General features: G+C 56.2%; 1 protein-coding gene across 1 annotated transcript; it reads left to right on the forward strand.

Annotated features, from left to right (window-relative positions):
• Positions 1-2,578: 2,578 nt before the first annotated feature.
• Positions 2,579-11,592, forward strand: DEGS1 (delta 4-desaturase, sphingolipid 1). Its single transcript, XM_043568664.1, has 3 exons — positions 2,579-2,803; positions 7,770-8,512; positions 11,087-11,592. The coding sequence occupies exons 1-3, from the start codon at positions 2,722-2,724 to the stop codon at positions 11,231-11,233; spliced, it is 972 nt and encodes a 323-aa protein (XP_043424599.1). The 5' UTR covers positions 2,579-2,721; the 3' UTR covers positions 11,234-11,592.
• The last annotated feature ends 3,710 nt before the right edge of the window (positions 11,593-15,302 follow it).

Genomic DNA, 15,302 nt, shown 5'->3' on the forward strand with positions numbered 1-15,302 from the left:
TCTCGGGGGCCGCGGCTCTGAAGCGCACTCCAGACGCCGGGGCCACCCTGAGCAGGACCACCGCGGTCTCGCCGGCCGGCTGGACGCTCTCAGAAGCTGCGGAGGCCTGTTCGCAGCGCCGACCACCGGGCGCATAGGCCCCCCGCGACTGGAACGCCAGGAGAGGAGCGGAGACGAGGAGCCACTTAAAAGGCGAGGGCCTCAAGTCGCGACCGCGGGGCGTCAGCACACGCTGCCGGGCCTGCAGAGCGCAAGCGGGGAGTGGCGCCCAGGCCTCACATTTCTGGCGTCCTGAGGCAGGCCGAGGGGCGGGTCAGAAGAGGGGGCGGTTGTTCGGAAGGAGACAAGGCCCCAAACGGACTCACTCGGGCCGAGTCCCACTCGGCAAACCAAGACGTAACACCCAACCCAACTGCGGTCTCGGCCTCTCCCAAAAGGTGACCTTCAGCCCGTCGACCTGGGACCCCCATCCCCACCAGCCAGGGGACCACCTGGCACGGGGAGGGGACCGGCTGACATGAGGAGGGGACCGTCAGCCGTCGGCTTGGAACCCCCGGTCCCCACCAGCCAGGGGACCTCCTGACACGGGGAGGGGACCATCTGACACGGGGAGGGCACCGTCAGCTGTCGGCTTGGAACCCCCGGTCCCCACCAGCCAGGGGACCTTCTGACACGGGGAGGGGACCGCCTGACATGAGGAGGGGACCGTCAGCCGTCGGCTTGGAACCCCCGGTCCCCACCAGCCAGGGGACCTCCTGACACGGGGAGGGGACCATCTGACACGGGGAGGGCACCGTCAGCCTTCGGCTTGGAACCCCCGGTCCCCACCAGCCAGGGGACCCCCTGACACGGGGAGGGGACCATCTGACACGGGGAGGGGACCGTCAGCCGTCGGCTTGGAACCCCCGGTCCCCACCAGCCAGGGGACCTCCTGAGACGGGGAGGGGACCTCCTGGCACAGGGAGGGGACCACCTGGCACGGGGAGGGGACCACCTGACCTGGGGACGGGACCGTCAGCGTCGGCTTTGAACCCCCGGTCCCCACCAGCCAGGGGACCTCCTGACACGGGGAGGGGACCGCCTGACATGAGGAGGGGACCGTCAGCCATCGGCTTGGAACCCCCGGTCCCCACCAGCCAGGGGACCTCCTGACACGGGGAGGGGACCGCCTGACATGAGGAGGGGACCGTCAGCGTCGGCTTTGAACCCCCGGTCCCCACCAGCCAGGGGACCTCCTGGCACGGGGAGGGGACCTCCTGGCACAGGGAGGGGACCACCTGGCACGGGGAGGGGACCACCTGACCTGGGGACGGGACCGTCAGCGTCGGCTTTGAACCCCCGGTCCCCACCAGCCAGGGGACCTCCTGACACGGGGAGGGGACCGCCTGACATGAGGAGGGGACCGTCAGCCGTCGGCTTGGAACCCCTGGTCCCCACCAGCCAGGGGACCTCCTGGCACGGGGAGGGGACCGCCTGACATGAGGAGGGGACCATCAGCCGTCGGCTTGGAACCCCCGGTCCCCACCAGCCAGGGGACCTCCTGGCACGGGGAGGGGACCGCCTGACATGAGGAGGGGACCGTCAGCCGTCGGCTTGGAACCCCCGGTCCCCACCAGCCAGGGGACCTCCTGGCACGGGGAGGGGACCGCCTGACATGAGGAGGGGACCGTCAGCCGTCGGCTTGGAACCCCCGGTCCCCACCAGCCAGGGGACCTCCTGGCACGGGGAGGGGACCGCCTGACATGAGGAGGGGACCGTCAGCCGTCGGCTTGGAACCCCCGGTCCCCACCAGCCAGGGGACCTCCTGGCACGGGGAGGGGACCGCCTGACATGAGGAGGGGACCGTCAGCCGTCGGCTTGGAACCCCCGGTCCCCACCAGCCAGGGGACCTCCTGACACGGGGAGGGGACCATCTGACACGGGGAGGGCACCGTCAGCCTTCGGCTTGGAACCCCCGGTCCCCACCAGCCAGGGGACCTCCTGACACGGGGAGGCGACCACCTGGCACGGGGAGGGGACCCTCACCCCAAGCCCGCCCACTCCTCCCCCGAGGCTGCAGGCCGCGCGGCTCTGAGCTCCTCTCTGACAGACGGGACGCGGGGTTAAATCGTGTTTTCTTTGAACGTCATCTTCCTTTCTGTAGTTTCAGCCCAAGTTTCTTCTCGACAGGAGAGGTGGGAACGGGCTGTGTGACCGCCGCCCCTCCCAGGAGAGGCCGTGGCCGCGACCGGCCCCGACGAGGCTGGACGGCGGGGGCAGGCAGGTCCTCGTCCCTTCCCTCTCCTTGCCGCCAGCGGCTTCTCGTCTCGGTCGGCCCCCAGCGGCCGCGCACCCGCGTTCTCCTGCGGGCCCCGCTTCCCGCAGGGGCCGACGGGCGCCGCCGAGCGCCCGCGCGGCACAGCTCACCCGAGGTCTCGCGCCGTGGCGCCACCGGGCGGCGGGAGAGGCCGCCTTCCGCGTAGGCAGCCCGGAGGCGGCGGGGCGGGGCCAACGGAGCAGGCGGGGTCTCTGGGGGCGGAGCCAAAAGGGCGGGACCAATGGGGCCGACGGGGCGAGGCCGGCGGGGCGGGGCCAGAGGGAGGACGGCGGGGCCCCGCCCCGGCCTCTGTCTCCGCCGCTCCGCCCGCCGCCGGCTGACAAGAGCCGGGAGCCGCCGCCGCAGCCGCCTCACAGGAGCCGGGCCGGAAGCGAGAGCCGGAGCGGGGCCCGCCAGCCGCCGCCATGGGGAACCGCGTCGCGCGAGAGGATTTCGAGTGGGTCTACACTGACCAGCCCCACGCCAGCCGGCGCCAGGAGATCCTGGGTGAGGCCCGGCCCGCGCCCCGTTATGTGCGCGCGGCCTCCCGCCGCCGGGGCGCGCTCTGAGCTCGGCCTGCGCTCCCCGGCACCCGTGGCCCGTTAAGGGCCCGGAGGGAGGGGTCCCTGCGGGGGAGGGGGTTCCGATGTGGAGCGGCCCCGGCGGCGGGGGACTGGGAGGGAGGGGTCCCGGCGGTCGGTGCGGGGAGGCCCGGCTGCGGCCCCGGTGGCGGCACGGGCGTGGAGCGGCCCCGGCGGGCGGTTCGGCGGCTCGGAGACCCTCCCCCACGGCCCCCGGGGCGCTGCCGCGGGCGTGCGCGGAGCAGGGCGTTTCCGGGGCGGGGGCGCGGGGAGGACGGACGCTCGGAGGAGCGCCGGCTGGTCCCCGCCGCAGACTCGGGGCCCTTCCCCGCCGGCGAGCTAGGCCCCGCTCGGCCCTGCGGGCGGAGGGCGCGCGCAGCGGATGGAGGCTTCTCGCGGTCTGCAGGGCCCCCCTCCCCGGAGGCCCCAGATGCTGGGCCCGGGCAGCGTGCTGCGTGGGCCACAGACGTGCCCCGGGGTAGGGCCTCGCAGTAACGAGGTGGCTGTTACCCCATGTTAAAGATGAGGAGTAGGTAAAGGGCTAGTGAGCCGTTCCAGGGGGAGTTCTGATCGCGGTCACGTTGCCTCCAAGGCAGGTGCTTTTAACTTCTTGGAAAAAATCAGAAAGCTGATGGGTGCTGAGTGGAATAGGGGTAGTACTTAACTGGTTTTTATTTTTTGTCTCAGCACCAATTGGCCCAGTGAAAAGGGAGAGCAAGCTTTTTTTTCTTTTGCTGGGGTGTCTAAAGTTAGAAGTTTCACGCTTGTTTGCAAATAGGAGTTAGTAGGTCCACTTAAAATGCATTAAAAAAAAAATCGAATCAGTAAAGTGGTAGCTTGAACCTACAGTTGCGTGTTTTCTTTTTTTTTTTTTAAGTGTATTTATTATGAAAGAGAGAGCTAGCACGAGTGGGGGAGGGGCAGAGAGGGCAGGAGAGACTCCCAAGTAGGATCCAGGCTGTCCAGACAGAGCCCCACTGGGGACTGGACTTGGGACTCCAGCCTAACGAACTGAGATCATGACCTGAGCGGAAACCAAGAGTCTGATGCTTAGCCGACTGAGCCACCGGGTGCCCTTGGATGTGTGCTTTTTAATTTTTAATTAAATTTTTAATTTTTAATTAAAGCAAATATGATGCAAATCACTTAGACGAAGAGATAGCATAATGGTACTTTTTACTTATGACTTATCAACGTGCTACACAAGAATAAGCTGGTATCCACCTTGTAAAAACCCAACGCCTCAATACTGGAAGTTAGCCATCTATTTAATATTCAGAAAATCAAGGAAGTGGAAAGGTGCTTATTGATGCTTATCTCGGCCATGAGCCTTTTCCCACATACTTAACATCACTGAACCATTTCACTTGGAGAGTGACAAATGCCGTTGATAAATGTCTCGTGAAAATATAATCTTCAGCGTAGGTGCAAATACTGCTCAATGTCCCATTTCAGGAGCGGAGATGGGAAAAACCTCAGGAAAGGTAACACTTAAACGACAAGACGTGTGTGTGAAAGTGTTGTGTTTTGGGGGCAGAAAAGCAGTGCCTGTGCTCATCAGTCTCTCTCACTCGTCAGCTCTGGGCAACCCCTAATCTACTTTCTGTCTCTCCAGATGTACCTATTCTGGACATTTCTTAAAAGCGAATTCATACAGTCCTTGGTCTCTTGTGGCTGGCCTCTTTCCCTTAGCCTAACGCTCATCCATATTGTAGCATGTCAGCATTTTATTCCTTTTAGCGGCCAAGTAGTACTCCATTGTACGGGTGGATGGTCCACATTTCGCTTGTGCGTTCGCCAGCTGGTAGACTGTGGGGCTGTTTTCACCTTTTTTTTTTTTTTTTTAACGTTTATTTATTTTTGAGACAGAGAGAGACAGAGCATGAACGGGGGAGGGTCAGAGAGAGGGAGACACAGAATCTGAAACAGGCTCCAGGCTCTGAGCGGTCAGCACAGAGCCCAACGCGGGGCTCGAACCCACGGACCGCGAGATCATGACCTGAGCCGAAGTCGGCCGCTTAACCGACTGAGCCACCCAGGCGCCCCTGTTTTCACCTTTTGACACCGACGAATAATGCTGCGGTGAACACTCACAGGCAAGTTATCAGATGGATGTGTTTTCACTCCTCTTGGGTAGCTAGCCAGGAGTGGAATTGCCGGGTCATTGGTAGCTCTGTGTGTAGCATTTCGAGGGAAGGGCCAGACCCTTCCGAACCAGCTGTACTATTTGACACGGTCCCCAGCAACGCGCGTGGGTTCCAGTTTCTTCACATCCTTGCCATTGCCTGACTTTCGACATAGCCCTTCTAGCATGTGTGAAATGGTAGCTCATTTTGGCTTCATAGTGACTAATAATGTTGAGCACCTTTTGTGTGCTTATTGGCCGTTTGTATATCTGCTTTGGGGAAAACTCTGTTCGGACTCTCTGCCCATTTTAAATTGGGTAACGAATGGTAAGAGCTTTAAGAGTTCATCCTGTACTCTAGGTTCAAGTCACTTATGAGATAGGTGATTTGCAAACATTTCCTCCCGTTCTGTGGGTTCACTTTCTTGATGGTATCCTTTGCAACACCAACGTTTTTGGACGCTAGTGCAATTTATCAGTTTTTTACTTTTGTTGCTTATGTTTTTGGTTATAGTATCTAAGCCAGCTAAGGTTATGAAGATTTCCTTCTGTGTCCTTGTAAGAATTTTATCGTTTTCCTACATTGAGGTCTGTGATCTGTTTTGAGGTAATTTTTGTGTACGGTGTGAGGAAGGGGTCCAACTCCATCCTTTTGCATGTGGATAATCAGCTGTTGCAGCGCCATTTGTTGAGAAAGCTCTTTCCCTGTTTACTCATATTGGTGCCATCGTGGCACAGACTTTACAGACTAAAATAAGCTTTTCAAGAATTTGGTACAGAATCACTTGGGACAACTTGATTTGTCCTAGAGAACAATGCATAGGAGTTTCGTCATTTTATTTTTTATTTTAAATGTTCGGTTAGAGAGCGTGAGCAGGGGAGGGGCGGGAAGAGAGGGAGAATTCCAAGCAGGCTCTGCCCTGTCAGCGCAGAGCAGGGACATGGGACTGGGGACGTGGGGTGGGGTGGGGTGTTGTCAGGAGATCATGACCTGAGCTGAAATCGAGAGTCAGAGGCCTAAATGACTGAGCCCCCCACATGCCCCTCCTGATTTTAGAATACCTATAAAATGCGTATCGCCTTCTATGCTGTGGCAGATGTGTCCATTGAATCCTTGTATAAGGTGAAAATACCGGAGCTCTGTCTAAACAGAAGTACATATTTTAGTACCAGTGAGTTACTGCTTATCCACCAATTAACTGAACAGTTGTTCTCCTGTGGTGGAAATTGCTCCCCAAATGCTCCTATTTTAACGAGTGACTGAACAACTTTTCATTCATATGAGGAAAATTGGTTTTAAACTAATTCACGTCTAGGCCTGTAGGGTTACTTTTTTTGGTCTCTTGCCTACAACCCGATTAACATTTGATGAAATGAACTAAATCAACAAAGATCAGAGGGAGTGGGGAGAGAGAAGTGGGAGTTACTCACCGGGGGTTAGCGCCACCCCCATGTCCCATATATAAAACTGGATGAAATTGCTTCCTGCCTTGTAGCTTAAGCTTTGGTTGAGTTCGTCATGTCACATGTAGGGAAAAGAGGGTGAAGCTGCACTCTTCCCTTCCGTATCTTTTCCAAAATATTCTGAATGACCCGTCTCCAGAGAAAGGGCCTTTGGGGCGCCTGGGGGGCTCCGTCGGTTAAGCGTCCCGACTTCGGCTCAGGTCACAATCTCATGGTTCGTGGGTTCGGGCCCCGCGTCGGGCTCTGTGCTGACAGCTCGGAGCCTGGAGCCTGCTTCGGATTCTGTGTCTCCCTCCCTCTCTCTCTGCACCTCCCCCGCTCATGCTCCATCTCTCTCTCTCTCTCTCTCTCTCTCTCTCTCTCTCAAAAATAAATATTAAGAAAAAAAAGTAAAAGGTCCTTTGTCCTTATGCCGTCCTGGGTCAAACCTAGTCAGCAGCACATAAAACCAAAGGTTCACCATGCCTGGGCTTCCCTCCACAGGCAGGCCGTGAGACCAGAGAAGAGTCAGCATTTGCCCCTGGGGGACACGTGCTGAGATGCAGAGCTTTTGCTATTGGCCTTTTTCTTCCTGCTTGCATATTTGCGCATGTGCTCAACAGAGAGAATAAGACCCCAATAAATTAGCAGTTATAAACAGAAATGAGCCCTTAGGAAAGTGGCATTGTAAATCAGCAGAATCCTTTCTGTATTATCCTGATGACTGTAAGAAGCCTACGCTGGCAGAAAGATGAGAAATCTAAATGTCTACAAATAGGGAAGCGGGTAGAAGTGAAAACTGGCAACCAGAAGTGATTTAGTCACTGTAAAGGAAATTATGAAATCTCAGTACATACTGTCTGTAATATAGTATTCATATGTGCAAATAGATTGCATATGCATTATATATAAGTATATACATGTATTGTCATAAGTATATAATACATTCTGTCAGACACTAGGATAGATTTCTCAGACTATGATCACAACTTTGTAAAACTTATAAATTTTATACACAAAGAATTACTAGGGGTGAAAAGGGAATCGGATACCATGAAATCTTTACTCATGTGTGACTTTCTCTCTGTTAGTATGGAGACTCTAGATTTTGAGGCTAATTTTTACTGCATAAATTCTCAATTTGTGGCGACATGGTACTTAGTACCTTTACTATGAGAACATACCCCTCCCTCCAATAGAGGGCATTTAATGATTTGGAGAAAAAAATTAACTCATGGGTTAATTTAACGGCATTGGCTTAATTAGAATTACAGAACTATTATGTACTCTACTCAGTTCCTGATTGTTTGTTTTTTCTTCACAGCAAAGTATCCAGAGATAAAGTCCTTGATGAAACCCGATCCCAACTTGATCTGGATTATAGTGCTGATGGTTCTCACTCAGCTGGTTGCGTTTTACTTGGTGAAGGACCTGGATTGGAAGTGGGTCCTGTTCTGGGCGTACGCCTTCGGCAGCTGCATTAACCATTCCATGACCCTGGCTATCCATGAGGTCTCCCACAATAGCGCCTTCGGCAACAACCGAGCTCTGTGGAATCGTTGGTTCGGAATATTTGCTAATCTTCCCATTGGTGTTCCATACTCCGTTTCCTTTAAGAGGTATCACATGGACCATCATCGCTACCTTGGGGGTGATGGCATCGATGTGGACATTCCCACCGATTTTGAAGGCTGGTTTTTCTGTACCACTTTCAGAAAGTTCGTGTGGGTTATCCTTCAGCCTCTCTTTTATGCTTTTCGACCTCTGTTCATCAACCCCAAACCGATTTCTTACCTGGAAGTGATTAATACTGTGATCCAGATCACTTTCGACATTATAGTTTACTACGTTTTTGGAATTAGATCTTTAGTCTACATGTTGGCAGCATCCTTGCTTGGTCTAGGTTTGCATCCGATTTCTGGACATTTTATAGCTGAACATTACATGTTCTTAAAGGGACATGAAACTTACTCGTATTATGGGCCTCTGAATCTACTCACCTTCAACGTGGGTTACCACAACGAACACCATGACTTCCCCAACGTTCCCGGGAAAAACCTCCCACTGGTAAGTAAAGGATTTGAAACATTCTAATTTCTGATGGTCATATGACCAAAATCAGTTGTTACTTGCCCATTTTATTTATTTATTTATTTTTTTAATTTTTTTTTTTTAATGTTTATAAGAAAGAGAGAATGAGCAGGGGAGGGGCAGAGAGAGAGGGAGACACGGAACCCCAAGCAGGCTCCAGGCTCCGAACTGTCAGCACAGAGCCCAACGCAGGGCTCACACTCAAACGGTGAGATTGTGACTTGAGGCGAAATCAGACACTTAACTGACTGAGCCACCCAGGTGCCCGTCACTTGCCCGTTTTAAAAGGAATCTAATGTATTTTGTCCACCTGAGTTGCTCATCAAAGCAGACAACAAGTAGAGATCCCGAGTCCGCCCCCCCCCCCCCCCCCAGTGTTACAGGGTTTACTCTCCGAATCCCTAAGTCTGGGGGTGGCGCTTGGGGGTTAGGAGCTAAGGGTCTGCCAGCTTGCAAAGTATATCCGAGATCGAGCAGTGCCTATGCAAAGGGAACCGAAGTTGACGTTGCTTTATCACTGTTAGATCGATGGGCTCAGCTAAGATTTATGTGCTGGCTTGTTGGGAAATACACACGTCCTGTGGAATTGGCCTGCACGGTCTGTGAACGATCCATTCCAGAGCTGCAAACGTCCCTCGGGCAGGGACTGTCTGTCTCCCTGCCTGTCAGACTTGTATGTGTTGTTTGTGGAGCACATGAAGGAACACGCTTGGATTTCCCTGTAGGTTTTTAAATGCTGACTGATGACAGACACACATCACATGAACACTAAATGGGGACAAATCATTGTGGACTGGATTTGTGCTTGAGGAAGGAAAAATCCAGAGAGAGGACTTTGGGTCCGTGGGGAGGCTTTCAACCTATACCGTGTAACAGCTCATACCGTGCGGATACTCACTTTCTTGAGTGTGAACATGGTATCCTGGCTTTGTGGGAGAAGGTCTTTGTTCTTGGGGAATACTGAGGGGGAACGTGAGGGTAGGTTGTCACAGAATGTCTGCAACTTACTCTCAAAAGGCTCGGCAAAGAAAGCAAATTACGTGGTGTGAATCTGCAGAGAGAGAGACTCACGGTTTCCGTTGGGGGGCCTGGGGAAAGGGCATGTGTCTGTTTTACTCTTCTCTCAACTTTTCTCTAAGCTTCACGTTTTTCAAAATAAAATGGAAACCACACAGCTGAAGACAACTTTGAAAGCATCTTAACGTGACACTGGCACAGCTCCTTTGTGTCTTTCTGGCCAAGTACAGGCCCGAAGACAGCGTGCGGCCTGTGTTCACTTCTGCCCTGAGGAAGTGGACTTTTTACTTACTTTAAAAAAATTTTTTTAATGTTTATTTATTTTTGAGAGAGAAAGAGAGCGTGAGCAGTGGTGAAACAGAGAGAGAGGGAGACACAGAATCCGAAGCAGGCTCCAGGCTCCGAGCTGTCAGCACAGAGCCCGAGGTGGGGCTCCAACTCAGGAACTGTGAGATCATGACCTGAGCCGAAGTCGGACGCTTAACCGACTGAGCCACCCAGGCGCCCCTTTACTTACTTTTTAAAGAGGCTATAAAGGTGGTTGCCCTTTGGACAAAGTCATTTTTTCAACATTAACCATACAGTTGATCCTTGAACAACACCGGGGTTGGGGTGCCAACTCCCCGCATGGCTGAAAATCCACATGTGACTTTTGACTCCTCCCAAATGTAACTGCGAATAGCCCTCCTGTTGACCGGAAGCCTTACGGATGACTGACGTAAACAGTCGTAAACAGTCGGTCAACACATGTTTTGTATGTTACAGTGTTGCGTACTGTGTCCTTGCAGTAAGGTAAGCTGGAGAAAGGAAAATGTTAAGAAAAATCGTAAGGAAGAGAAGACACATTTACAGGACTGCACCGTGTATCTGGAAAACACGTCTGTGTGTTAAGTGGACCTGTGCGGTTCACACCGTGTTGTTCGAGGGTCAGCGGTACTTGAACTCATAAGTTTCCTGAATAGCCCCCAGCACACTTGGCTCGGTTCAGGTTCACTTGACGTAAGGCCCAGGGCTCTGTAGTGTCCTCTTGGTTCCCGCTCAGTGCGTGCGGTCTTAGTCCTTAGCTCCTTACGCGTGTCCACGTCCTCAGTGCTGTGGTCGCCTTCCCTCTCCTGCCCTTCCTGTCCAGTGCGTATCAGGGAGCATTCTGCTTCCTCCGCGAATAGCTGGTATTTACCAAGTAGTGACAATGCATGTAACTAGCACGTCGTTAACCGGTGTGCATGACGAGGTTTCTTTTGAACACTTTACTGAGCTGTAACTCACGTACACAGCTCACCTATTGAAAATACACAGTTCAGAGCGTGATGGGAAAGACTCCATAATCCTCGAGGGTCAAGTATATTTTGGTGTTGAGATGCAAACTGTCTTGTGGTAGCATTCCCGAAGCCGCTGCCTTTCCCGAAGTGTCGGCTTTCCGGAGGGCGGAAGGTCTGGTGGTTTCTCCGTGTCTGTGTCGGGCATCCGTCTGTCCCGTTCGATCGCACTCGGTCAGCGCTCACTACCCACGTTGCTGTGTGTTTGCTCTCGTAGGTGAGGAAGATAGCGGCTGAGTACTATGACAGCCTCCCTCACTACACCTCCTGGGTCAAAGTCCTGTACGACTTTGTGATGGATGATACGGTGAGTCCCTACTCGAGAATGAAGAGGCACCAGAAAGGCAAGGCAGCCCTGGAGTAAGTGTCACCGCGGCCGAAGGAAGGTCCTCTGTGAAACGTCACCACAGCTGAAAAGTGGCGTTTCTACATTATTCATCCAGGACCGCGATGCTGAGAAGCCCCTCTTACGGTGTCCGCACGTGACCCCCGCGCCACCAGGAGCTTACCTGGCTGTCAACAGCCGGCCCGCCTGGCCGCCTTCAGCTGCGCTCGCAGAGACGTGTGTGCTGCGTCATTGTGGGGGAAGTTTTCCCTGGTGTCTGAGGTTTTGTAAGCATATCATAAAAAAGCTTTAAAAAAAAGCTCTTTCTAGTATGTTATTTTCACTATAAAGTTGTACTTTATTAAAACAGCTAATAAACTGAGCTATTAATCACGGTAGCATTTGTGACATTTTCATACTTGACTGTCCTCATCTAATACGGTACTGGGGTGAGTCTACTTCAAAATGTCACCGTCCTCCAAAAAGAACGATCCGGACACCTCTTTCCCTGTAAGCCGAATTTTTAATTCCTCCTATTGTACACGGAACTTACATCACGCTGCTGAAACTCGTAGCCTGTTCCCAGAGAAGGTGCCGCGTTTAATCACATCCAACATTTCACTTCCTTTTTCAGACGCACAGACTCAAATTAGCAGCTGAGCTGAGGTTTCGTGTCATGTCACTGCAGCGGAAGCGGGCTGCGATCTGGTGGCAGGGAGCGGCTTCCGGCAGCCGGCATCCCGGGTGTCAGGCTCGCAGCCCTGCGTCCCCGGACGGTCACGTGGGTGAATTTAGTGTAATGCGGTACAGTATTTAAAGATAATACGCGGGATCAAAAAGTCAAGGAGGTCTCCAACACAGCCCTCAGGTAGCCGTACCGGGAGATGTGACAACATTCCTCTAACGTCATGACCGCCCCGCTCAGGGTGAAAACAGAAGCCTTGGCCTCCGAAGGGCCAGCAAACCTGCTTGACAGACCTCGTCTCACCCCCACAGGACTTTGCTTTCCCCTCCTGGCCCTCCCGCCTGGGAAAATCCCCGGTCCCCGAACTGCTGCTTACAGAACCATCGCGTGAACAGTGAGCAGCGTTCAGAGCACTGACGCGATGACAGACGACATCATCTGTGCAGCACGCCCCGGACTCGATGCGTTGAGTCTGCTGTGTCCTCTCCTGCTGTCCTTGCCTGCGGGACGCAGCCACGCAGGCCGATGGCCCCGGAATCCCCCCGCCCCGTCAGGAGGCTCTGCCTTCTCCGAGCCCCGTCACTGCACAAGTACACGCCCAGTTGGTCACCCTCAATATACTTGGTGCACACGCTTAACCCTTCCCCAGGCCTGCGGCTGGTGGTCCCGTCACCTGTCCTCACCTGGGTGGTGGGTCTCCTAACCCAGCAGCCCCTTTTCTGTCCCCAGCAGTGACTTTTCCCAAGAGAGGCCTCTGACTCGGGGGGCCGGACCCGGCGGCCGGGGAGCTCCAGGGCGGGGCGTGTGAAATCCTCCCGTGGCTTTGCACAACTCCCTTCTGCCCACATTTCCTTTCCCCTTCCGGTCCGCTTGGCTCACCTCAGAAGTCACGCCAGCCCTCACGGGCTGTCCCCACTCCCCAGCGGTCCAGCGCCGCTCTTGGACGCCCCGAATGATTCACGGCCCCGCGTTCTGCTTAGACATGTGTGGTTTGTGTCCCCGTGAGGCGGTAGCTCCCGGGGGGCAGGAAAGATGTTTACTGTCATCTGCCAGACCTAGCAAGGTCCACGCTTGGCTCTGAGGTGGGCTCGTAATAGATGGAGAGCAATTTACGGAGATGGTCCTTGAACAAAGCCAAAGGCGGAGGGCGTGTGGGGTTCCGAAGACAGCGACCCTACCGCCCGCGGAGCCTGCATCCGGCCTCCTTGGGTTCATCCTTCCGCGACGCACACAGAGACGGCTTGGCAGCGCTGAAACTGGCCCGAGGCCGCCCTGGGCGAGTGGCAGGGGCGGCTTATCTGCTGAGCCCGGCTCAGGAACACGCGAGAACGAGTTCCTTCCAGGGCCTGGGCGAGCACTTCCTACGTGCCTGCGGTCAGGCTATATCTCTGGGGTTTAAACTTTTAACCATCCCAACTCTGGCGTTTTAGAGTTTGGCTTTTTATCGAACGTGTTGCAGCAGGGGTAGTCGAAAAGCCCAAAGCCCAAGCTGCCACCAGACTCCTCAGATTCTTCCTCTTGGGTCCACTTTCTCCTGGGGGGAGCGTGGCACTGGGGGGGGGGGGGTGTGGCACCGGGGGGAGGGCAGGGCAGCTCCCTCAGCCCCTCCGCTGCCCCTGAGGCCCCCGATGTGGATGCCGGCCGGCGCCTCTGCAGACGAGCCTGCCAGAGAGGTTCAGTATTTACGCCGGCATCGCTCTCCCCTAAGTGACGTGCCCGTCGTGTACAGGAAGGGGACCGAGGAGACGCGGGCAGCGTGCACACGGCTGCCAGGCGTGGTGAGCGCCAGATGAGGCGAGGGCCTCACCCCGACGCACCCGAGCGCCTAAGCAGAAGCTGAGGAAAGGGCCGGCCTAAAATGCCACTCTGGAACATCAGCGTGTAAACTCAGAGCAAAAATGCATTTCCTTATTCAGTCTACGGGCACTGTGTCAGGCAGTGAGGACGCGGCCAGAGCCCGGTCCCAAAATAAAGAGCTGATGCTCTGGGGCAAGGACTGTGCGTGCAATCGAGATCCCCCCTAAAACAGGGGGGTCCCGTGCGGCTACAGCCGAGGGGGGGCGCACAGCCGCCTGCAGGCCACTGCGTACCTCGTGCTGGGCTAGCACGGAGGGAGCCCACACTTTCTCAGGAAGAAACGTGCGGCCCGAGAGACTGGCCCGAGGGTGTGTGCGGAGCGGCCGGGCCGTGGGCCGGGGCGCCTGTCGCACTCGCCCTGCCGGCTGGGAGGCTGCGCGTCGGATGAGGAAATGTGTTCTCTCTTGTCTTGCCGGAGCGTCTTCCAGGAGCCTTAGTCATGTGGAATGAAGAGGGATGGGCCGGCAGGCCCGGAAACGCCACCCCAGAAGCCCGAGACCCTGGAGCGGCAGCAGCTGGTGGGGAGGCCGGGGGAGGAGACAGAGGGCGGGAGCCACGCGGGGCGGAGGCGAGTGCCACCTCCCGGGCAGCCCCAAGTGGGAGAAGGGCAGGCCGTGCAGGTTGCATCGGGCCGGTGCCCTTCGGCTGGAAAGTCGCCGACGCGGTTGAGAACACAGAATGAGGAACGGGGGAAGAGGGCGGCTTCGTGGCTCTGTGGTCGCCAGGTCCGGCCCGCCGTGGCCGACGGCCCAGGAGGGCCCAGCGGAGGGAAGCTCTCCCCCACACCGACACACGCAAGCCTCGGGGCCGTTGGGAAGGCAGCTCAGGCGGGCGTGGCTCAGCAAGGGGTTGGGACGCTGTCCGAGATGTGTCGTCTGTCACGGGGCTGCGTGGGGGTGGGACACACCCCTTCTTGGCCTGGGACACACACCTGGCATTTTCTCCCAAAAGGCAGGATGCACAGACACACAAAGAGCGTGCTCACAGCCCACGTCCTTTTATCGGTGGCCCCGGCGAAAGGAAGAGAATGGGGGCTTTGTGGGAAAGGCCTGGAGGAACTGCAGTGCCCTCCACGTGGGGCTCCGGATCCTTGCAGACCAGCAGTTTGCTGATCCAGCACGGCCTCTAATCTACCCCCACAAGGCCGCTGGACGGGCCGTCGGTGGGGGGAGGGGGGGTGGGAGCGACCCTGAGTGAACAGCCACTTGTCAAAACGGGAACAGGGCCGGCAGGAGCCCGGGGTGGGGGGGGGGGGGGGTTTAGGCCTCGAGTTTCCCTCCCACTTAGCGGAGGTGTCCCAGCCCCAAGCACACACCCACCGTCCGCCTTCCTCTGCGGTGGCTGTTGTCTTGACCGGCACATCATGTCCCCTCCGCCAGCTGGGGCTGTCAGAGCGCTGACGGGAAAAGGGCCCCCAGCCCCGGGCCCCTTCGGCGCCCTGGCGCTCCAGGGGCATCGGCTCTGGGCCACCCACGGCCAGGTTCCCCGGTCAGGAGCCCGGCGCTTCTCCTCAGCCGAGGGGGCTCCCCGCTGCGCCCCACTTGCAGACTCCAGTTCACACGCTGC

The sequence above is a fragment of the Prionailurus bengalensis genome, chromosome E4, assembly GCF_016509475.1.
Source record: "Prionailurus bengalensis isolate Pbe53 chromosome E4, Fcat_Pben_1.1_paternal_pri, whole genome shotgun sequence".
In the NCBI taxonomy this organism is placed as follows: Eukaryota; Metazoa; Chordata; class Mammalia; order Carnivora; family Felidae; genus Prionailurus; species Prionailurus bengalensis.

What these genes read in the sequence shown, in the direction of transcription:
- DEGS1 (XM_043568664.1), top strand. Translation starts at nt 2,722, where the DNA reads ATGGGGAACCGCGTCGCGCGAGAGGATTTCGAGTGGGTCTACACTGAC. An exon ending in CCGGCGCCAGGAGATCCTGG is followed by an intron (nt 2,804 to 7,769) that starts GTGAGGCCCGGC and finishes TTTTCTTCACAG; the next exon opens with CAAAGTATCCAGAGATAAAG. An exon ending in CCGGGAAAAACCTCCCACTG is followed by an intron (nt 8,513 to 11,086) that starts GTAAGTAAAGGA and finishes TTGCTCTCGTAG; the next exon opens with GTGAGGAAGATAGCGGCTGA.